Source organism: Apodemus sylvaticus, chromosome 16 (genome assembly GCF_947179515.1).
Source record: "Apodemus sylvaticus chromosome 16, mApoSyl1.1, whole genome shotgun sequence".
Taxonomy (NCBI): domain Eukaryota; kingdom Metazoa; phylum Chordata; class Mammalia; order Rodentia; family Muridae; genus Apodemus; species Apodemus sylvaticus.
Genome location: NC_067487.1, coordinates 57,825,483 through 57,849,189, shown reverse-complemented (window position 1 = coordinate 57,849,189; position 23,707 = coordinate 57,825,483). Strand labels below are relative to the sequence as shown.

At 41.9% G+C, this 23,707-nt stretch overlaps 1 protein-coding gene across 5 annotated transcripts in view; it reads right to left on the bottom strand.

Moving 5' to 3' along the window:
* Mast4 (microtubule associated serine/threonine kinase family member 4) overlaps positions 1 to 23,707 on the bottom strand; it is a 606,534-nt gene that overhangs the window by 213,709 nt on the left and 369,118 nt on the right. The window contains exons 1-2 of one of the 5 annotated variants that reach the window (XM_052160079.1): positions 12,523 to 13,050; positions 8,090 to 8,170 (exon numbers count right to left, since the gene is read on the bottom strand). The exons of 3 other annotated variants lie outside the window; for them this stretch is intronic. In XM_052160079.1, coding sequence (XP_052016039.1) covers positions 8,090 to 8,170; positions 12,523 to 12,569 — 128 coding nt within the window. In that variant the 5' untranslated portion in view covers positions 12,570 to 13,050. Of the gene's footprint in view, positions 1 to 8,089; positions 8,171 to 12,522; positions 13,051 to 23,707 lie in introns of those variants that run through there. One more of the 5 variants, XM_052160083.1, reaches the window with a different exon arrangement.

The window sequence follows — 23,707 nt, the reverse complement described above, 5'->3', positions numbered from 1 at the left end:
GGTCACCCCAGGCAGTAGAAGGCCATTCCGGCTAGGGAAGCTGGCTTATCCTGCTCAGCTTGCAACAGCACAGATCTTGGAGCTTCTGGGACCCATGGCTTGGCTGCCAACTGAACCTAATTTGAGCCATATTACAACATCTAGACTCTCTAAAATCATCTTAAGAGGGCGACGTGGGCAGAAGATGGAATAATGCAGGACCGAGCCGCGGTTTTCCCCTAATGACAAAATTCCCCTCTCTAAATGGAATATTATATTCTAGAAACGTAATTACAGTGGCTGTAAGTGGATGCCGGGAGAAAAGGTGACAGAACAGATCCGTGCTACAGGAGAGCAATGAAGCTCTACAGCCCAAGGCTGAAGCGAGGACCACAGTAGAACATATTCTACACACTGGGAAATAGGACTAATCTGTAGTTCTAATTAGGAGGGTGTCAAAGTGGACGAGGACCACAATAATCACAGCACTGCAAAGTCACGCATGATCTGGACCAGTGCAAAGAGGAAAATGCTGTCCCCACAGACACGTTCTCCCTAGGCTCCAATGCCTCGACAGTTGACACATTCAGTTCCCACCCCCACAGACACCATGTCCATATGTGTGTAACATCAAGAGCAGTGCCAGGCACGGGGTGAGCTTTCTCTCCAGATGCTGGAAACTAAGCCACTGCACATGCAACCACCTAGGTTACTGATCTGGGAGTTGAACCCACGTCAGTAGAGTAAATGTTTCCATTTGAGTTTACAAACTTAAGTAAGTGATGGAAATATGTAATCACCAGGACAAATCCACCAGTCGTCTGTTGCCAGGGTCAGGAACATGCCTACAATGATGCATGTATACACAGAGGCTCCACAAGGACTGACATGGTCCCCAAACTCTACCGCCCTCAAAAGCCCTGCTTGCTATCTGGCCTGCTAAGACTTTGCCCCCTAATTAGATTGTGTGACTGCATAGCAGATAAGCTTATGAGGTTATGATACCCATTAATACATAATACATAAATATGTGCATATATACATATAGAGTTCAGCTAGGTGTGGAGGCACACATCTGTAATTCCATCACTTAGGGACCCTGAAGCGGAAGACTTCAAGGTCAAGGTCAGGCTGGACTCTATAGCAAGAACTTGTCTCAAGAGCACTACAATACCACAGTAAGGCAAACGGAAACCATGCTTGTTTTTTTTGTATCTTCATCCACTTCCATGACGTGTGAAATCGACTGCCCTGCACCCATCCCTCCAGGGAACCACAGACCACAGCTTGGTCCTCCTTTGCACTCTTATAACAGTTGTCTCACAGGGGTGACACGCGCAGAAACGTGGGAAGGGTGGGTCACCAGAAGTGCTAACAGGCATGTCCACACTGCCCCTGCGGCCTCTTCAGTGACATTGGAGGCTGCCAACCTTTCCATCTCTGCCTCAGCCACGCCCACAAGGTCAGCACAGTGTGTACCACTAGGATCATCTCTGTGTGGCAGAGCCATCCTCCACAGTGACTACATCGATTTAGTACTACAGAATAATTCAGAAATAAATCTCAGGAACATATAAGGCAATTCATTAAAAACCATCGCATTCACAAAAGCACAGGAACTTGTATCATAGAGTACAGAGAAACTACCATCTGCTGGGAGCTTTTTCAGATTTTTTTTTTTCTCAGTGTGCTCTCCAAAGGGAATGGGGAGGGATAAAAAGACAAGGGGCTGCATTCATCCAAACAGCAAACAGAACTAAAAGGGTGCAGTGGTTCTGCCGTCAGGTGACATTCTAGCGAGAAGGGGACACAGTGAAGTTCCTGGTGAGAAGGAGACACGGAATCAGAACATATTGCCGCACGCTTGGTAAACACTATGTCTGCCCCTCACCATGGCAACAAGTGAAGTGAAGGGAATCCAGGCAGCCGTGGATACCCAATAGCATTTACAGCAGCAAGACAAACGTTCCGGCTCTCGGAAGGACTGTGTTAGCTGACATTGTTCTTAATGCCCTCCCTCTAAGGCACGCTCTGTCTTTGTTGTTCACCGCTCCCAGAAACAACATGCGTTGTGTGTTCTTGCTGTCACAAGGCACACTCAGCGTTGAGAAGCTACTGTTCCTAAGTTCCCACTGAGGTCAGTAATTTGTAGATGGAGGCTATACATGGAGGGTCCAGGTGGTTCACAATGGCCTCAAGGTCACACAGAACTTGCAGGCTTAAAGATATCAGCCAAGACTCAAGAACATTCCTAGTCTTCCCAGTGAGTAAAGGGATGACGTGAAGTAATGCAATGGGCTGGAGAAAAGGAGCCCACAGACCACAGGCAGAAGCAACCTAGTCAGAGACAAACGCTGCCAGCGCAAACGCAGACTCATTGAAGGGCTTTGGTTCTTTGCAAGTAACCCCAGATCCCTCCAAACATAGCTCTACTTTCTCTCTGTGTACGTAAATATGGGTACACATGTGCTATGGTGCATGTGGAGAAGCCAAAAGACAGTCTTAGCCCTTGCCTTCCATTTTGTTTGAGACAGGGTCTCTCTGTTTTCTCTCTACTTCTCTCTCCATACAGTCTGGCTGGTTCTGCCCTCTTCCGTCCCCTTATAAAAATGCTGGGATTATAGGCATGGGAACAACATGGCCAGTAAGAACTGGTCTAAGGGTTTTGAGCATCCAAACTCAGGTCCTCACACTACACTTACATGGCAAATACTTTTACCCACTGAGCCACCTCTCAGACCCTTCTCCACTTTTTCAAAACCCATTCAGCAACACTTTATTTAGTATTTAGTATTGGTGCCCTTCAACTTATAATGAGGCTCTGTACCGATAAAACCATATTTTAATGTCCAGAACCAATTATCATCAGGGTCTAGTACCAACATGTTTGGCTTTTCCCCTTCTTGATCACAGGGCTGGCTAGGAACAAGAATTCAGTACTGCTGGCCAGCACAAAAAGACAACATCACATGCTACTAGCTTGGGAAAAGAACAACACTCAAAATTTGAAGCCTGGCTTCTATTGAAAATATCCAATTGTGCACCATGGAAAAGTCAATATCCCCCTAAGTGGAGTCATTGTAAGATGGGGACTGTCAGGACATACTAGGTGCTATCCTGGGTTCTCGAATGATAGTAAAGAGTTAGGCAGACCAGTCTCTCCTTCCAGAGTGTATACTCTAGCCTTCAGTGTAACATGCCTTGATTTCTAGAACACGTTTTATGTCCCACACCTTAGTCAGGCCCAGTCTCTAAACCAGTCTTCATCAATCATATCTCTTTACACTGTCCTCATGTATTGATCACTGCTGCTCTCTGGTCAGGATTTATGTTGTTGACAGTTGGAACTTAACAATTTATGGAAGAATCACAATTCAAGCACTCTTTTGCAAGAGGTCAGGAGCACTCTCAGACACACCTAGTACAGAGCATGCTTTGTCACGTCCTGCACACAGGTTAAAATATAAAAGTCAGACCAGACTCAGCCCTGGGCAATACTCACCGGCACGCATTTAGCCGATTCGGGAACCTCTCCTGTATACATCATAACTAATGAGGATTGATGAATTCATGTGTGAATGAGTAGATAAAGGTGTGTTCTCCTGGTGGAGTTTATAGCACAGTGACACAGCTCTTCTCTGGAACTAGTGGCGCACGGGGCAGGGAATTCAGCATGGGTATTTTCATTTATAGGTGAGAGGAAGGACTTAGGAGAAGCATGGAGGAGGAATGGAATATTTTAAGTGCTGGGATCGTGGGGAATTCTGAATTGTTATAGTTGTCTCAGAAGTGGAGAGGGAAGACATGTACCAAGGACACTTAAGGTCCTCAAGGTGATGTCACACTGGTAGCTGAGAAACTAGTGTTCAGAATTAAGTGCATATTTTGCTTAGGAACTAAGGTATGTGCTGGTATTACCTTATTTTCCCAGTATGGCTAAAGGACTAAAAAACAAACAAAAACTTCTGAATTTGAAGACAGAAAGGACCTCTTGGAATATGCAACCCTATGTTCTGTTAGTGTGGGGCTGTGCTCTGCCTCTGTCTAGCTAGGTGGGCATCTAGCCTCCCTGAAATTGGCTGTCTGGGGAGCAAGTTCCTCACATTTTCAGAAAGCTTCCTAAGGAAGTCTTCTTCCCACAGGGAACCCAAAGTCACTTTGCTGGCACCTGGGTACAGCACTTCTGGGCCTCATCTCCCAGACAGACAGCTTACTTGTCAGGAGAGCTGTCTTGGAGCTTGCGGCTCTCATTTCTGGCCAGGCCCCTAGGAGGCTGACCCAGAGAAGCCCACAGGGACCTGCTGGAGATGGAGAGCTGACTCAGTCATCAGCACAGCCTGCCTCCAGGGCTTTACCATGAAAGGAGCAGAACCGTCCACCACCGTATTTAGAAAGTCTGTGTCAGCACCTCCAAAGGGCAGCACTGTCACTCTCCCTACACCTTCACATCTACTCACAAGAAAAGCACAGGAAGAAATCTGACCCCTCGCAGCCAAGGGAGAAGAATGTCATCGGTGCCAAGGTATAATAAATATATTTTCCCCCAAAGACATAAACACAATTAGATTCCTACAATTTATAATATCAGAGCATCATTTTGGAGCACACTATCATAGGCACTTATGCACAAGCTGCCAATCGTATAACCCTCTCTAGAACAATCTTTATGTGTTCCATGGCCGATTCATCACTAGTATGTGGTCCTGCATCCATGATTGTACTCTCTCGGGTTTTCTTCCAATCAGCTTCAATTAACTACTGAATACCTACAATGTACACCTCTCTTCTATCAATGTCTGTGACAAAGACTGCTAACTATTCTCCAAACCTGCTTGTTCATTTCCCTGAATCCAAGTAAGCGCTGTTTCATTAGGTGTGACCAGAACACCGCATTTTCAGTAAGGGAATGTGCAATAGCATCCACTGAGCTCCATTCTCTATGAACTTTACAATCCATCAAGGTATCCTCGAAGGTCTGCGTCGCAGACACCACTGCTCCCTGGAAGGAGCAGATCCCTTCCAAAGCCCTGGGCTGGTTAGCAGTAAACACAACCCTTTGTACTGAAGCTGTTCTGCTAGGGTGGCTAATTCGTTAGCTAGTTAATACTTCTCTGCTTCTCATTCATCTACTCTTTAACAAACCTTTCTCCAGTTGTTTACCGCATTCCAAGTGTTGAGCAAGGCCCATGGGGAAATAAAAGAATCTAAGTTGCAGGTCACAAGGTGTACCTAAACCAGGTAATTAAAATTCTACCTAAATGATTTCATAGCAGTGTGGATGTCTGAAGTCACTGACAGGGGAAAGGTGTGAGACGTCAGCTTGAGTCAAAGCTATTTAATCTCTCTGTGTTAACATCTTTATCTGTAGTCAGAAGTAATCCTCCCCTGTGGCTGACAGTAGTGGGTGGAGGTGAGTGAGAAGTTTTAGTTTAGTAGTCGAGGTTCTGCATAATGAGGTCCCAAAGCAAACTAAATTTTTTTGAGATGGCCTCATATTTCCCAGGATGGCCTCTAGATTGCTGTGGAGCTGAAAACAACTCTGAATTTCTGATCCTCCTGTCTCTGCTACCAGACTACAGGAATTAGAGGCTGCACCATCATGCCCAGTTTTATGTGGTGATGGGGATCAGATCCAGGGTTTCATTTATCATGCTGCTAAATAAGCACACTACCAACCGAGTTACCCCTTCACTGCCCCAGTCAAGTTTCAATCCTTAACAATCTCTCCGTTAACAACTCTATGTTTTTCTTCCATCCCACCCTCTTACTAGTCTATCAGCCCATGATTTTCAAAAAATCGTTACAGTTGTTTGAGCATAGGTGTGTGTCTGTATGTGGTATGCATGTGAATAAGGAGGTAGAAAGACGTGTGTACGTGATGGTGTGTGTGGGGAAGTGGGAGTATGTGAGAGCAAGAGAGAGAGAGTGCGAGAGAAGGGAGGGAGGGGGGAGAGAGGGGGAAGGAAGAAGGGAGAGAGAGAGAGAGGAAGAGGGGAAAGGGGAGAGGAGGGGAGGAGAGGAGAGAAGGAGAGAGAGGGAGAGGGAAAGAGAAAGAGGGGGAGAGGGAGAGAGAGGGGGGAGAGAAAGAGAGGAAGAGAGAGAAAGACAGAGAGAGAACAAGCCATAACACACGTGGAGGTCAAAGGACAACTTGCAAGAAACAGTTCTCTCTCTATATCCTCTGAGTCCCGGGGATCAAACGGAGGTCATCAGGTTTGACAAGTGTCTTTACCTGCTGGCCTGTCCTTCAGCCCAGCAGACACTCGCTCTTACTTCCTAGAGTGGCTCTTTTCTGTTTTGCTTTCTTTGCCTCCATTGGTGCCAAACCTTCAGGACGTCTTGTGGTCCAGCTAAAACACACTACTTCCATAAAACACACTACTTCCATAAAACTGTTCTGCACCACACTCTAGGACAACACCTTCCTCTGCTACCACAGCATTCCAACTGCTTGCGCTCTGAGTGGCGTGCTGGTTTAGGGAGGACAAAGAGAAGCATGAGCACTCAGCAGAAACTTCTATCTCTCATGTGCACATCACCATACTTGGACAACTTATGAGAGCAATGGAACTCTCCAAATAGATAAAAAGACTGTCCCATGTTTTAGGATTTAGATGATGCTTTATAAAAATTACTACATATAACTTTCAAGTCAAAATTCAATTTTTACAATAATAAATATAATCCTGTCAGTGCACCAGAATCAAAGTTCAAAGTCATTAATTCATCTCTCAAGTCAATTTTCATTTTCATTCACACACATTTTCATTCAATCTTATTTTAGAAATATGACAGAAACAAATGTGTAAAACTATGAAAATGCCATCCAAAGATTTAAGTTAGGACTTTCAAGGCACTAGTCAGGAATGATAAAATTTGTATTCACTTGCTTATACAAAATAGAGCTATTATTCTGGGTAATAAGTTGCCCTTCCCAACTGAAAGTCAACTTCAATTAAAAGACTGATTCTACTTTTCCTCCTTAAGATTAAAAAGAACAGGTAAGTTGAGTTCTCTGGGTAAATATTCTGTTAGACACATGGAAACATAATGATACCAAAATTTAAAAATCCCATTAGAATATATAGAGCACAATACAGCAAGATTAGTATTTTTCTATCATGCAGTCTTTACAACAGGCTGTCAAAATGTCCCCAGCTTGTAAGTGTTGAACTTGGTTAACTGCTGATGTCACTGTAAGATGTTGGGAACTAGGAGGCGGGGCTAGTTGAGAACAGAAGGCACCCTGGGGTCCCAGCCTCCTCCCATCTCTCTGCTTCCCACATCCCAGGGTCAGCAAATAAGGCACAACATAAAGCTAGTCTGTGCCATGCCTGAAAGGCTCAGTCCTAAGAATAAGTGTCCTATCAGCAGTAAATGAAGCAAAGTCTAGAGTCATTAATTCACTTCATAGTTAATTCTTTCTCTCAGATTTCACGGTAATGGCTTGAAACCGGGAGCCAAAATACATCTTTCCTCTTTCTGAGTTGTTTAGCTTGGGCACTTCTGTCACGGTGACAAAGAGAACACAGACACCTTTTTTATTCTTTTTAATGAACAGAGAAGAATGGGAATCAGCCTATGGGTTAGGGGTATTTAAGTCAGAGTTAGAAAAAAGGTTTTAAAGAATTCAAACCCTTTAAATAAATACTTTATCCCATAGTGTGTCCTAAATAGTTTGTGGGTACACACATAAAGTAATAATATAACATAAATTAGGAAAATTTCCTGGGAATGGTAATAAATTATATCATCTTAAGAGAAGGACTAAAACTTAAAAACAAAATTAACCCCAAACCATTTCTTTTTGTTAAAAGAAGAATCCTTTGAGAATTTCATACAATGTATTCTGATCACATCCAGGTCCCACTCTTCTTCCTGAATCCTCGCCCAAGTTCGTTTGCTGTGAAAACCCTCTGGAGAAGTTTTCATAAGGAAGTCAGGCAAGCCATAACCCAAGACCAAGTGATGTTCCCTTAGATGCATTACAGGGACTGAGCAACCCAGTGAGGAAAGTCTTCCCACGTGTGACAGACAGCTCCAGGCCTGGGTGGGCCCTGGGGACTCAAAGATAAAACAGTCCTGACATGTCCTGGGTGTGTGTGCTTACCTCCAGAAGTGAAAGGTCAAGAGAGGACTACAGGGGCTGCCCGGGCTGGATGGGGTCGGACTCAGGCTCCTTGGAGTGAGACTGAAAGTTAAAATAACATCATTCCAAGTGGGAGAAATGATTGAAGTACAAATAGCACAGCTCACTGGAGGGACGTGCTCCCTTTGGGCCCGAATCACCAGGACCTGATTACCAATAACACCAGGTCATCATCTAATCACTTGCCTCGTTCAGCTCTAGAATACAGAGTAAGGCGGCGGCTTCCTGTGGAAAATTGCATTTTAAAAACTACAGCTGCCATTTTTATTCGAGCCTTTTCTTTGTCACAAAGCAACTGGTCTAATACTGCCATAGCAATGTTTTTTTTTTTTTTTGCATCAAAGATAATCTAATGTTATTTTCTATGGAATATACATTGAGTATAAGCTTTTCTAGATTGAGAATTGCAGACGAATCTAGAGCAGAAGTAGAGGGAAGTGGTCATCAGACAATGTAGGTTAAAATCCGGATGTTTTAAAACAGCAGATATTAACAAGTTCATGTAAGGCAGATGTGTTCTTGAACACTCAGAGAGAAGCATATCTTTCTTTTGGCAATGACCCAGTATTGTTTTGTTGCTGTTTATTTGTTTTTTGGTTTTGTTTTGTTTTCCCTAAGCCTCAAGGGCAATGGTAACAAGGTTCCTCATGCTTATATTTAATAATTAAAAAAAAAAACTTTAAAAAATTCTTAAAGTTATCTGTAGGTTAGTTAATACACCAGAGAATTTTTTCTTTCCTTCCCCCCCACCCCCATTCAACAATCACTGGGGCATTGTAATACTTGCTTCTCAAACTCATCGAAACCACTAAACATTTTTAGTAGCCAACTCTCAAATATGCATCACAAGGTAGTCAGAAAGAACCATTTCTCCTTAGTGATTCTGGAGCCAGGCCTGTTTACTGGTAGAAAGGTAAAAACACACACTATGGTTTTGTTTTGTTTTTTTGTCTTGTGTGTGTGTGTGTGTGTGTGGGTGTGTGTGTGTGTGCATATACGTGGATATGCATGCATATGCATGTGATAGGCATACATTGTTTGTGTGTTTAGCATGCTTGCCCATGTTTGTGGGTATACATGCGGAGGTCAGAGGTGCTCTTCAGGCCACAGTCCTCCATAGCTCTCCCTGTGTTTCTCTGATCCAGTGTCTCTCACTGAACCTGGACTTGCCATTTTGGCCCCTTGGGTTTGATTTCATCTGTTTTCAGCATTCTAGTTCTAGGCATATGCCTCTAGGTTTGACTCTTCCCAGGGTTCTGGGACCATAATTTAGGTCCTCATGCTTATACAGAAAACATTTTGCCCCCCTGGAGCATCTCCTAGGAGGAATATTACATTAACAATTTTACCAATAGATTTTACCAAAAAAAATGGCATTAATCCTTTTCAACTCCCAATTATTTATACACGGCCAAAAGGAGACTGACTTTAGCGGAATTAGTTACTCTGCTACTAACTTGTAGGTGGAAGTGAGCAACTCTGACTCCTGTTTTAGCACCATGTGTTTCTTAAAGAACGCACTGACTGCCTCTCTACTGGATCACGGTTCTACACTGCATCATGTGTTCTAACCTTCGACAGAAGGGTCTGGGGACGAAGCTCTCTATATAGGGGAGGTTTCAAGCCAGCTGCGGAACATCACTGAGTGGCACAGACAATTGGAAAGAGTAGCCAAAATAAACTTTAAGTTTACTATTATTTGAAATTTTCTAATACTATCTTTGTCTCCCGTTGTGTGTATAATTGAGAGTTGGCTGCATGTGTCACAACCTGAAGTACAACACTGCTCCAAATATTTCCTCCTCTTCACTAAGGCATTCCAATGAAGCTTGATAGCTTCTAAAACCATTCTCCAGGCTGGTTCCAGGGCTTGGTAAATTAAGGATTTGGAATCCTTCTGCCATCAGAGCACTCTGGAAGCTGATGTTTTTAAATGTACTGTCCTTGAATTTACCAGCTCATTGGAAACCTCTCAGGAATGCTCACAGATACATCACAGATTTTCTCTATGCCCCTCAGAGTCTTATCTGTCCTTTCCTGTCCTAAAACAGCCATGCATGGGTCCTCATACCATGCTGTCTCCAGACAGAAGCATGCATGGTGTACATTGCGAAGTGATACGAAGCAGATGTTACATTTATAAAAACAAAATGACTTTACAGGGGATAGAATGTTGTTACAAATTTCCACGTAAAATGACTATTTATTTATTTCTAGAATATTTGTTTATTCGGTATCATCTAGAACTTTCATTTAAGAAGTAGGAATCAGAAGCTGCTCCTGCGTAACTGGCAGATTCTGGACTACATCTACAGGGTGTAAAGGCTGCTCATGCAGTATTCCAAAGCGACAGTGCCTAGAGAACAAACTTGCCTGAAAGAAAATCAGATTGTCTCAGGAGTTAGCATTCCCAAACTATTCTAGGCTACTTGGTTAGTGAGTTGAGACCTTGTCATGTGGTCTCCAAATAATTACATTATATACCTTTGATATGCTTTTATATAGTGTCAGGGTTAAAACTTTATTCTAACATTTCTACTGCTTCTCTACAGTGCCTAGAAGCTGAATTTACTCAAAGGTGAGTTTTCTCATGAATGAATGTGAGGCTAGCCATGTGCAATGTAATTTTACATTTAATAAAAGTAGATGGCGTGAGAAGACTTCAATGCCATGTAAGTATAATCCTGTATTTGACTATCTATGTCCCTCAAATGAAAGCAGTAATCCGGCTGCATCACAGTAACATTGGCCACGCAGAGGCTAGACCAAAGAGGAACTATCTGATATCCAATCAAAATCCAGGGATGCCCATACTCAGTTGATTCCTGTGTCCTGGGTCATCATGAGCAACTTCATAAAAACTGTGACAACCTCTTAAGTCTAAAACAGGACAAATCAATTGCATTTTTAAAAGTTACTTTAAGTTGTCTCCTTCTGTTATGGACAAGATGTTAAAAATGGAAGAAGGAAAATGCTTAATGGAAAATGGGATTTTGGAGAATCAAAGGGAGCAGGGGTACTGGCTCAAAACCCGGAGTCCAACTCCTGTGGTAGGCTAGTGCTCCGGGTCCTACACCTGAGGCTGTGAGCAGGGATGGAAGGAGAGGCAGAAGAGTGCACAACGATCACTAAGATGTTCTGAGAAAATTATGGAGCTTCATGCTACTGTGGGGGTCGGGTGGGACAATAACTAGGGCAATGGGCAAACATTATTCCCATGACCGTTCTGGAAAATACTACACCTGGCACGAAGGCCCCGAGAGCACTCCAACTTTTTATAAGCCAGCAGGTTATTTGAATAAAATAGACAGAGACTTTAAAGGGAGGACTGGTTTAAAAAGTATTCACCAGGATGTTGTACATTCATTGACATATTAATTTGGGAGATAATTTCTCTTGCAAGGTGCATCTACAGAACTCAAAGGGCATGAATACCTAATTATGGATACCTGAGAGCTCTCTTCTTGTGGAGTCCAGTCTGATATCATAGGGGATAGACCGATTTCACCAAAAAAATATAATCCCCTATCTGTGCTGTAAATGACACAGGTATTATATTTTCCTACCAGACTCATATTTTACTGTTTGTTCTTTAGAGCGTGTCAGCGCAGACTCACTCGCAGCTTCTGCATCTCAGACTAACAGATTTAAAATAAAAATTTGCTGACACTTCCTGCATCACAGATGTCTAACTTCTGCGCCACAAATTTGGTGTGGACATTTTCACGTAGCTGCCATCAAATCAGAAGGCAGGGAGATGCATTAATGGGTTTGAAAAAAAATGAAGAAAGGAAAAATAAAAACCCCAAAAAACTAGCTAAGCAAACACAGACCTCAACTAGGTAAACACATTGCATGCCATGGCTGGAGACTGCAGAGGATTCCAAATGTTCTTCAGTTCATTAATATTCTGCTGCACTGAAGAAACGTGGGTCACATCTAATGATCGTCATGAATAACCCTTCTCCTGCCCATCCGTCCTGATGCTCTCTATTATTCAAGGCAGACAGGGGCCTTTCTTCAGAAGCAGGCGTTAGGAGCACAAACAGACAGCAAGAGAGGAGGAAGACGCAGCTATACCATGGCCTACTGATGCATTCTTTCACAATGAGCTGTTAAGATGTTTCCAGAACTGAGGCTCAGCAACTTTAAATATGCAGCGGCGCCTTCCTTCCCTCTGACTGCAGTGGAAAAAAAAAAAAAAACCCGCTAGGTCTGGCTTTGCACATCAGCTGGAACCAAATGCCATGCATTTAAACCGTGGTCCTCCACCTCACACCGCAGTGCTCTGAGGCTGTCAGTACAAACAAATGCTAAATAGCTATTGGTCCCCGGAAAGAGAAAGCGAGTGCCACGCAGAAAGCATTAAAATATTAAAGACAGACAATACTTACTCCAAGGTCAGCCCCGGAATCTGTAGTCTTTCCCGCTGGGCTTTCATGGTTGGTAGATGTTACCGCGCGCTATTGTAACCATGACACACACACACTCTGCCGGCGTCCCGGTGATGACAGAGAGCCTAAAGGAACCTCTCTAAAGGACTGGACTAACAACCTCTCAAGGGGGAGGGGGATCCTGTAAGTTTGGGTCCTTCCACCTCCAGCAGAATCAAGAGCTGTCAGCGGCTTTCCTCAGGTTAACTGTGGTGCGCACTGCACTGATTTCGTTAAAGGAGCGAGGCTCGCAGCTCTGCATATCAAGTAATTGGTTTCTGATTTTTTTTTTTTTTTTAAAGAAAGTCGCTACACTCACAGACCCAATTTTTTACCTCAGTGAAATAAAGAGTCCCTTTCACAGTGCAGGCTGCAGGAAAAAATATAAAGCAACAGTATTATAAATAAAAGAGTTCCTCTAAGCAAAATGTCAAACTACCCCCCTTCCCCACACAGCAACCCCCTGACACTTAGGGTCTGAACCTGTCACCCCAGGGAAGCTCTGTTTCCTCTGTCCTCAGAGTTAACAGCATCACTCATAGTCCACAAGAGATGAGGGACCGTGCCTGGTGGAAATAATTAGATTTTTTTCTATATATGGCAATCAGCAGAAAGAGGAATAAACTAACTGTGCTAATTTGGGGGAAGTTGAACTCTGTTTTAAAGCAGAGACTTATGTGAACGGGTGCAACCCGGTGGTAGGAAAGTACCAACTAAAAATTAGAGAAAGAGGAGCGTGTATTCTTAGTTTTGAAAAGCTGTTTTTAAGAACATCTCAGTGTACCATACTTTACAATGGCGATCTAACATGGATTAGGAAGGAAAGAGAGGGTATATATTTTACAAGCCAGAAAGTTTCATCCTGTATTTATTCAAGGAACACATTTTTTTTCCTACAGTATTTAAAACTTGGAACTAACTGCACTGCTATTGTCGTATATGAAGAACATATCTGAGTCACTTCCTCTGATGCATTTGAAAATGTTTTAAAGTTTGGCAACCACTGGTTGGTTGAAACGAAACACAGAGAGAAAACAAATCTTAAGTTTCTTTCATCAAGAATTCTAATTTTTCAAGTACTAGTGGCTGGACATGCGTGTGGCACACACACACACACACACACACACACCACCCTAGGTGATACAGCACATTCACACAGCTACGTGCCAAGCCATGTTCCATCTTTATGCAGCTAAGGCACAAGACAGCGGCAGTGCCTAGGATAGATGTAACATATTCACTCTTGCCATGGCACTGTGGTTCAGACACAGGGCCAAGGAAAAAAGCAGAGGCTGGTTTCCCCCAATACATCTGACTCTATTTGGCTTCCATTTCATTTCTCCTAGTGTTACCTTCTTGGTACGAGCAACTGTTTGTAACTCTTCAGAGCTGAGCCCAGATGAGTATTCATGTGTTGTCCCACAGCTACACTGAATCCTTTATTTGCAAGTTTTCTCTATGAAGATTATTGATTTTTTTTAACTAGTTACCAACTTCTCCTTCAGTGTCAGTAGCCAACCCTCTTACCTTTTAGAAGCAATAAATCCTACTGGAAGTGAAGCCATGAGATCACCATTGTCTCCAAAGAAAGTGCAATGGAAGGATATATAAAGTAAGTTTAATTTAGAAAAAGAAAAAAAGGAAGAAATAATGAAGGCTTATTGATCACAAAGAGATCAATTTTACTTAGAAACTGCAATTTAAAATGTTCAGTGTTACGGTTTTAAAATGTTTTTTAAAAATCTGTTACCTATAGTAAAAATAGTTAAATTCTGAAATCTTTAGTTTTTATGGGAGATTCTCATTTTAGGAAACATACTTTAATCCAATCCAATACACTTATACAGTTCTTTTTCAAGCAATTTGTAGCCCCATATGCCAATGGGCTAAGGGCCATTTTCACTAGTATATCCTTTTAATGAATCTAATTTAATATATTCAAAATTAGGCTCACCATCATGACTCTCAGCCCCCAAATAACCCTGTTTCCAATGTCAGATGTGTGATGTCTCTCTATTCTTTCTTCTGAAACCACCCAGACCCAAGGCACAAGGATTCTTAGCCTTAGACTGATCCCTCCAACATTCTTCCCAGGTATTCCTCTTTGCTGTAGAGACCATAGAAAATCCAAAGTGGCCTTTTCTAAAACAGGTCACCTTTCTAAACAACGCCTCTGATAACTTCCTTCTCATTCACAGTAAGAGTCAAACACCAAGCACACTTGGGTCCAGATGAGACAGTGAGTATCAGTAAGAACAACGTAACTATCATCTGAGGTCAGGAATATGAGAAAGGAAGGAGTGGGGGAGGAAAGTCAGATAGCCAGGGCCACCTTGGGAGAAGCTAGAGAATGACCCCTCAGCATCTTGAAAATGAGGAAGAATCAAACACTTTGCCTTTCCTATGTGCTATACCTCATAGAAATGACTCTTTTATATACAGCATTTCCAATTGGGAAACAAAGAAGAGATGGAAGGCTCAGAATAATACTGTTTTCCAAGGGCTCACGAATTAGTGGATCTAGGCTGTGAGCCCTGCTGATCGCTGACACCACAGACAGACTTGCACTGGACATTATGTGTCTCCTGAGACAACAGTGAGACTTGGTCTTCCCCAAAAAATGTCACACAGCTCTAGAAAAAGCCAATCATCTATATCAGAATATTCATGTTCAGGAAGCAAAGAAACAACATGTTAAAAAGAATCAGAGACAAGACCAGCAAAAGTCAAAGCTAAAGTAATATGTTCTAAACAAATATTTTATGTAATTATTTATACAATTATTTTTAGTAAGTGGGAAAGAAATGGAAAGTTGGACCTATAAGAAGACTAAAAGGGCTTAAGGTACATAGCCACTACTAATCCGTGGTCTTAGAGGTTCATTGCTAAGAAGAGGCACCATGACCATGCCAACTATTACAAAGGAAAATATTTAATTGAGGCTCTGTCTTAGTCAGGGTTTCTATTCCTGCACAAACATCATGACCAAGAAGCAAGTTGGGGAGGAAAGGGTTTATTGAGCTTACACTTCCACATTGCAGTTCATCACAAAAGGAAGTCAGGACTGGAACTCAAGCAGGTCAGGTAGCAGAAGCTGATGCAGAGGCCATGGAGGGATGTTTCTTACTGGCTTGCTTCCCCTGGCTTGCTCAGCCTGCTCTCTTATAGAACCCAAGGGCACCAGCCCAAAGGTGGAAGCACCCACAAGGGGCCCTCACCACTTGATCACTAATTGAGAAATGCCCCACAGCTGGATCTCAGGGAGGCACTTCCCCAACTGAAATTCCTTTCTCTGTGATAACTCCAGCCTGTATCAAGTTGACATATGAAACTAGCCAGTACAGGCTCACTTATAGGTCAGAGGTTAAATCTATTATTGTCATGGTGAGAAGCATGGCAGTATACAGGCAGAAATGGTACTTGAGAAGAAGCTAAGAGGTCTATATTTTGATCCTCAGGCAGCAGGGAGAGACAATGAACCACCAGGACTTGCTTAAGCTTCTGAAACCATTATCTTAGTGATATGCCTATCCCAACAAGGCACACCTAATAGCGCCACTCCCTACGGGCCTATTCAAACCACCAGACCCATGAACCTTGTGGGTTCTGATATCAAAGAAACTATAAATAATTAATCAGATATTTCAAAAATAATGATATAGACCTTATACATACATATTAAATACATATGCAACATATGTATAAATATATCTACATATTTTAGTTCCCTTTTTGTTTCTGTGATAGAATACCCTGACAAAAGCAACTTCTAAAGGAAGAAAGGGTTTATTTGGATGCACACATCAAGGATATGGTCGTCATGGCAGAGAAGTTCAGGTGGAAGAGCTTGAATATCTGGCTATAGCACACCCACAATCAGAGGCAGAGATCTATAAATACATATTCCTGTTCAGCTTCCTTTCACTACTTATACAATCCAGGATTGCAGCCAGGGAATGAACCCGCCCACAGTGGGCAGATCTTTCCACCTAATAATGAACACAATCAAAACCGGAATACCCAGAAGCTCATCTCCTAAGAGTCTTGCGATTCCATCAAGCTGCCAATTAACAATCAACATCTGAGTATGTAGATATGTCTATACAAAAACAAATACCCATGTCTGGAGAAGAAACAATTAGTTGTCAGTATATCTCAGAATCACCTTTAAATCCTTATCTTTCAGAGATAAACATGAAAATATTCACAGATAAGATAACATAATGAGGCTGTGGTACCAAATAAAAGGAAAAGAGAGAGGCTATAAAGTTGGTTGTGGTTTACTGCTGTTTTTTTAAGCCTGGATGGTGGAGTAGATCAGAACTCACAGATAGCTGGTATACAAAGCTCCACACTGGCCCGATCCTCCCGAAACCCTTCACTCTGTGTCACTAACGTCTCATTCACCTGCCTCACTCCCCTTATACTTCTGTTATGGTTTGGATCTTAAAGGCACCCAGAAGCCTGTCAGACCCCAGCCTATAGTACTACTTGGGGTGGGGTGGAACCTTTGAGGTGAAGACTAGTGGAAAGAAGTTGAGGCATAGACTGTATGCTCTTGTTGAGAACAAGGAGACCCGGGCTCCTTCTCTTTCTTTGCTTCCTGGATGTCAGGAGATTATTGGTCTTACTCCACCATGATGAGTGGAGTCTCATCACAGTCACAGAACATCAGAGTTACGTTCCTGTGCTTTGAATTGAAATCTCTGAAATGACAAACAAAACAAATCCTTCCTCATTGGAAGGGGATTTCCTCTCAACAGGAAGACAAACTGTTCCTTGCTACCTGGACTCTCTGAACTTTCTTCATACCTTGCCTGGCTGTCCCATTTGGATTTGGCTGTCCCATGCCTAGTGAATCTTTCTCCTCATCTTGACATACTTTTCTCTTCAGCACCTATAAGCACTCGATCTTCTCTGTATTTAATTGTGTACCTGTATGATTGGAGGATCCTAGAACATAGGCATGATGTGTATTGCGACTCTACGTATCTCCAGGACCAAGGGCAACCACCCATGTCTTCTCTCAGAACAAGTCACAAACAAACAAATAAATAAATTTTAAAAATGAAGGGATGGCTTTGTGTGTTGGCAGAAGTTGTAACACACAGGACACACTTAAAGAGACTCATCCTAGAACAGTGCAACATGATTTTGGTGTGATAAGTGCAGAGGACAATGGTTGACACTGCTTTGGAGGGCCTCAGAAGATATAAAACAGGGTCCTTCTCTTGTTATATAAATGACATCCAAAGACATGCATTTTAAAATTTTTATTTATTTATTTATTTGTTTGTTTGTTTATTTATTTATATTTCATGTACATTGGTATTTTACCCACATCTATGTCTTTGTAAGGGTTGCAGGTCCTTTTATTTATTTATTTATTTATATATTTATATTTCATGTACATTGGTATTTTACCCACATCTATGTCTTTGTAAGGGTTGCAGGTCCTTTAGAACTGGAGTTGCAAAGAGCTGTGACCTGCAATATGGGTGCTGGGCATTGAATCCTGGTCTTCGGGAAGAAGAACCAGTGCTCTTAGCCACTGATTCATCTCTCTAGCTCTGATATTATGCACTTTAACAAACCCAGTGTCATGGCTTATGTCAGAGTCTTTCTATATTATATCCTGAATAATAGCTCTCAACAAGGTTTTGCAATGTCAGGGGACAGTTTTGCTTTTATGTTTCTGGATACAGAGGAGGAATGCTGTATTGGCATCTAGTAGATTGTCAGGATGCTATTAAGCATCCTACAAAACAGAGACAACACCATCCCCCACAGCAAAGAACTACCCAGCCCCCAAATACCTGTGTTATTCTGGATACCCCAGTGAAGAAGAAGAGACAAGGGGCATCTTCAAGACACTTAGCATCAGTGACCTGCTTTAAGTATTGCGATTCTGTTTCACAGCACTCAGCATAGGTGACCCTCTTATTGTTTTACATCTCATTTCACATTTCTGATTCTCAGCAATCTAACTAACCTGAAGGTGTATGGAGACTTTAGCTCTGTTTTCAAGGGGAGTGGCTTTTTATAGCCAGAGCCCCAGAAGTACTTCTGAGTCACAGAAACCTAATTACCAAGGAATCCATGCCATTCCCGAACAGCAACCCAGATAGAGAACGCTGCTGAGTGAGAGGACCCAGTATCCAGTAAAATAGGCTCCACAGCTGCTCCGAGGGCAAGGCTGAAGAAGCTCACCCAGAAATGGTTCCAAAAACACGCATCTGAGGCACATGGCCAAAGAGGAGGTAAAGCTCAGTAGTTTGGCTTCTCTAGTGAAATTTATGAGACAGATCTCCCAAATCTAAGATTTTTCCCTTCTTTTCTCCTGGGGATCAGGATTCTACAAAGAACATACAGGATGTAAGCCATGAGGGAAAGGGACCACTGCTCTTGACGAATGCCCAACTGTCTGTAGATTCCTCCAAGGAGAACGTAGGTGAAGTAAACGTTCAGAAATGGCATATATGACCAGCTCTTTCCCTTTAACATCCACATGATACGGTGTTAGGGAAAGGTGTTGACATGAACTCTTTTTTGTTACTTTAAATACATTTTTATTTAGCTTTCAAATTTTATTTTTTCCAGTTTTAAAAATCTATTTGGAATATGAAACATGGTAGAACTAGAAAAAAATCTCTTATGAAGTCCTCTATGGAAGGAAATTGTGACAAGTTCCTGATTATACAGAAACCATTCCATCTCCAAGGAAGAATACACAGTGTAACTGTGGCATAGAACAAATTGGGTAGTGTTCCTTCTGTTTCTATTTTGTGGAATAGTTTGAAGAGTATTGGTATTAGGTCTTCTTTGAAGGTCTGATAGAATTCTGCACTGAAACCATCTGGCCCTGGACTTTTTTTTGGTTGGGAGACTTTTAATGACTACTTCTATTTCTTTAGGGGTTATGAAACTGTTTCCATGGTTTATCTGAAGGTATCTGGTATCTGTCTAGAAAATTGTCCATTTCATCCAGATTTTCCAATTTTGTTGAATATAGACTTTTGAAGTACAATCTGATGATTTTTTGAATTTCCTCACTTTCTTGTACATGTGCTGGCAAAGCGAGCACACCTCACTTTCTTGTTATATCTCCCTTTTCATTTCTGATTTTGTTAATTTGAATACTGTCTTTGCACCCTCTGGTTAGTCTGGCTAAGGGTTTATCTATCTTGTTGGTTTTCTCAAAGAACCAGCTCCTGGTTTTGTTGATTTTTTTCTATAGTTCTTTTTGTTTCTACTTGGTTGATTTCAACTCTAAATTTGATTATTTCCCGTCATCTACTCCTCTTGGGTGTATTAGCATCTTTTTATTCTAGAAATTTCAGGTGTGCTGTTAAGCTGCTAGTGTATGCTCTCTCCAGCTTCTTTTTGGAGGTACTCAGAGTTATGAGTTTTCCTCTAAGCATTGCTTGCATTGTGTTCCATAAATTTTGGTATGTTGTGTCTTCATTTTCATTAAATTCTAAAAAGGTTTTGATTTCTTTCCTTATTTCTTCCTTGACCAAGGTATCATTGAATACAGCATGTGTATGTGGGCTTTCTGTTGTTTTTGTTGCGACTGAAGACCAGCCTTAGTTCACGGTGATTGGATAGGATGCATGGAATTATTTCAATATTCTTGTATCTGTTGAGGCCATTTTTGTGAACAATTATAAGGTCAGTTTTGGAGAAGGTACTGTCCCGTGCTTCCGTCTCGCCAGCAAGAACGACACGGCACACTTAGGATCCTTCTGCAGCCAAGCTTTATTGATGCTTTTCGTGGAGGGAGACGCCGCACCCAACATGGACGCATGACGTGTACACACCTGATTGGCTGTTTACTCATGACCTCATTCGAGTGCCCCGGGACGGGCAGAGATTTGGTGCGAAAATACTCTTGCACATGCGCAGATAGCTTGTTCACTAAGAAAGCGGAGCTGGCACAGTGGAAGCCGGCGCCATCTTGTAAGGGCGGATACAGTCGCGGCTTTCCACAAGGTACCATGAGGTGCTGAGAAGAAAGTATATTCTTTTGTTTTATGATGAAATGAAATGTTCTATAGATATCTGTTAAATCCATTTGGTCCATAATGTCTGTTAGTTTTACTGTGTCTCTGTTTAGTTTGTGTTTCCATGATCTGTCCAATAATGAGAGTGGGGTGTTGAAGTCACCCACTATTATTGCGTGAGATACAATGTATGCTTTGAGCTTGAGTAAAGTTTCTTTTATAAATGTGGTTGCACTTGCATTTGGAACATAGATGTTCAGAATTGAGAATTCTTTTTGGTAGATTTTTCCTTTGATAAGCATGAAATGACCTTCCTTATCCTTTTTGATAACTTTTGGTTGGAAGTTGATTTTATTCTATATTAGAATGGCTATTCCAGCTTCCTTCTTGGGACCATTTACTTGTAAACATTGTTTTCCAGTCCTTTAATCTAGTGTCTGTCTTTGACACTGAGGTTTCCTATATGCAGCAAAATGCTGGGTCCTGTTTACACATCTAGTCTATTAGTCTATGTCTTTTTATTGGGGAATTGAGTCCAATGAAGTTAAGAGATATTAAGGAATAGTGATTGTTGCTTTCTGGGTTTTTTGTTGTTGTTGTTGTTGTTGTTTTTGTTTTTGTTTTGTTTGTTTGTTTGTTTGTTTTTTCGAGGCAGGGTTTCTCTGTATAGCCCTGGCTGTCCTGGAACTCACTCTGTAGACCAGGCTGGTCTCGAACTCAGAAATCCGCCTGCCTCTGCCACCCAGAGTGCTGGGATTACAGGTGTGTGCCACCACTGCCCGGCTCTGCTTCCTGTTATTTTTGATGTTATTTTTATGATTGTGTATCTATCTTCTTTTAGGTTTGTTGAAAGAAGATTACTTCCTTGCTTTTTCTAGGTTGCAGTTTCCCTCCTTGTATTGGCCATCTATTATCCTTTGTAGGGCTGGATTTGTGGAAAGATATTGTATAAATTTGGTTTTGTAGTGGAATATCTTGTTTTCTCCATCTATGGTAATTTGCTGGGTATAGTAGCCTGGGCTGGCATTTGTGTTCTCTTAGGGTTTGTGTAATAGCTGCCCAGGATCTTCTAGCTTTTATAGTCTCTGGTGAGAAGTCTTATGTAATTCTGATAAGTCTGCCTTTATATGTTACTTGACCTTTATGCCTTACTGCTTTTAATATTCTTTGTTTTGTGCATTTGGTATTTTGACTATTATGTAACAGAAGGAATTTCTTTTCTGGTCCAATCTATTTGGAGATCTGTAAGCTTCTTGTATATTTATGGGCATCTCTTTCTTTAGGTTAGAAAGTTTTCTTCTATAATTTTGTTGAAGATATTTACTGGCCCTTTAAGTTGGGACTCTTCACTCTCCTATACCTATTATCCTTAGGTTTGGTCTTCTCATTGTGTCCTGGATGTTTTGGGTTAGGAGCTTTTTGCATTTTTCATTTTCTTTGACTGCTTTGTCAATGTTTTCTATGGTGTCTTCTGCACCTGAGATTCTCTATTCAATCTCTTGTATTCTGTTGGTGATGTTTGCATCTCTGACTCCTGATCTCTTCCCTCCAGGATTGTCTCCCTTTGTGATTTCATTATTGTTTCTATTTCTATTTTTAGATCCTGGATAGTTTTGTTTACTTCCTTCACCTGTTTGGTTGTTTTTCTGTAATTCTTTAAGGGATTTTTGTGTTTTTTCTTTAAGGGCTTCTAGCTGTTTACCCGTGTTTTCCTGATTTGTGTCCTTCTTTTTTTTTTTTTTTTTTTTTTTTGGATTTGGTTTTTCCGAGACAGTGTTTCTCTGTGTAGCCCTGGCTGTCCTGGAACTCACTCTGTAGACCAGGCTGACCTCAAACTCAGAAATTCACCTGCCTCTGCCTCCCAGAGTGCTGGGATTACAGGCGTGCACCACCACTGCCCAGCCAATTTATGTCCTTCTTAAAGTCCTCTATCATCATCATGAGATGCGATTTTAAATCAGAGTCTTGCTTTTCTGGTGTGTTGTGCTATCCAGGGCTCGATATGGTAGGAGAATTGGCTTCTGATGATGCCAAGGAGCCTTGGTTTCTGTTGCTTATGTTCTTGCCCTTCCCTCTTACCATCTGGTTATCTCTGGTGTTAGCTGGTCTTGCTGTCTCTGACTGTGGCTTGTCCCTCCTACAAGCCTGTGTGTCAGTACACCTGGGAGACCGGTGTAGGATCCTGTCCCCTCAGCTGTTCCTTGGTTCCTGTGTCCTGATGGCTCTGGGTGGGTCCCTTATGGGCCAAGAATTTGTATAGAACTGGTGGTCTTACCTGTGTGCACAGGTGTGACCTCACTCCTGGGAGACCAGCTCTCTCCATGATGTATTTGGGTATAGAGTGCTATGGCAAAAGATTAGCTACAGGTGCTGTGGCACAGGATCAGCTCTGTGTGCAGATGGAAACCGGAAGCTGACATGAACTCATAATAGCTAGTATCATCATTCATTTAGTAAATTTCTATTCAGCTGGGTCTGTTCCAGATGCAAGAGATGCAAAAATGAATGAGATCAAAAGGCCTTACTTTTGGGTCATTAATCAGGAAAAGTTAATAAGGACATATACAAGATGGTTACTGGTAGCAGTAGCTTACCAGCATCTTGGATCACATAGAGTCAAGGGCTAGATGGTATTTTTGGCTCAGAGACTAAGGCACTCAGTCATCTGTAAAGGTCACTGGTAGGTATAAGCTGTCAATTCACAAATACTGGGAAAGAATGACAGCATATCTACTGCAGGGGTTCTGACGCTGGACCAAGACTAGCTAGGATGATGATTATCAAGAAGCCTGTCTGCATGAGGGACAGTCAAGGGCTTTATGGAGGATGCAAAGATAAACAGTGTGTGGCTACAGGTCCTGAAGATTGTTATCAGTTGAAGAAGCAGTACAAAGTGTACAGGGAAAATTAATGCTTGGAATTCTTCATGACCAGGGATTAAAAATTGGTTTTATGGGGAGAGGTGCTTTTTAATATCTGTTGTTAACTCTTCCAACTGATCCTTTATAAGAACTCTCTACACACTCACTAGGCAACAAATATGTGTCCGAGTATGTGTGTGTGTTCTCTGTAAAGAACACTATTTAAATGTTTTATGTGTACAAGGCTTTTGAGAAAACCATCCCTAAGCTCTGTATCAAAGT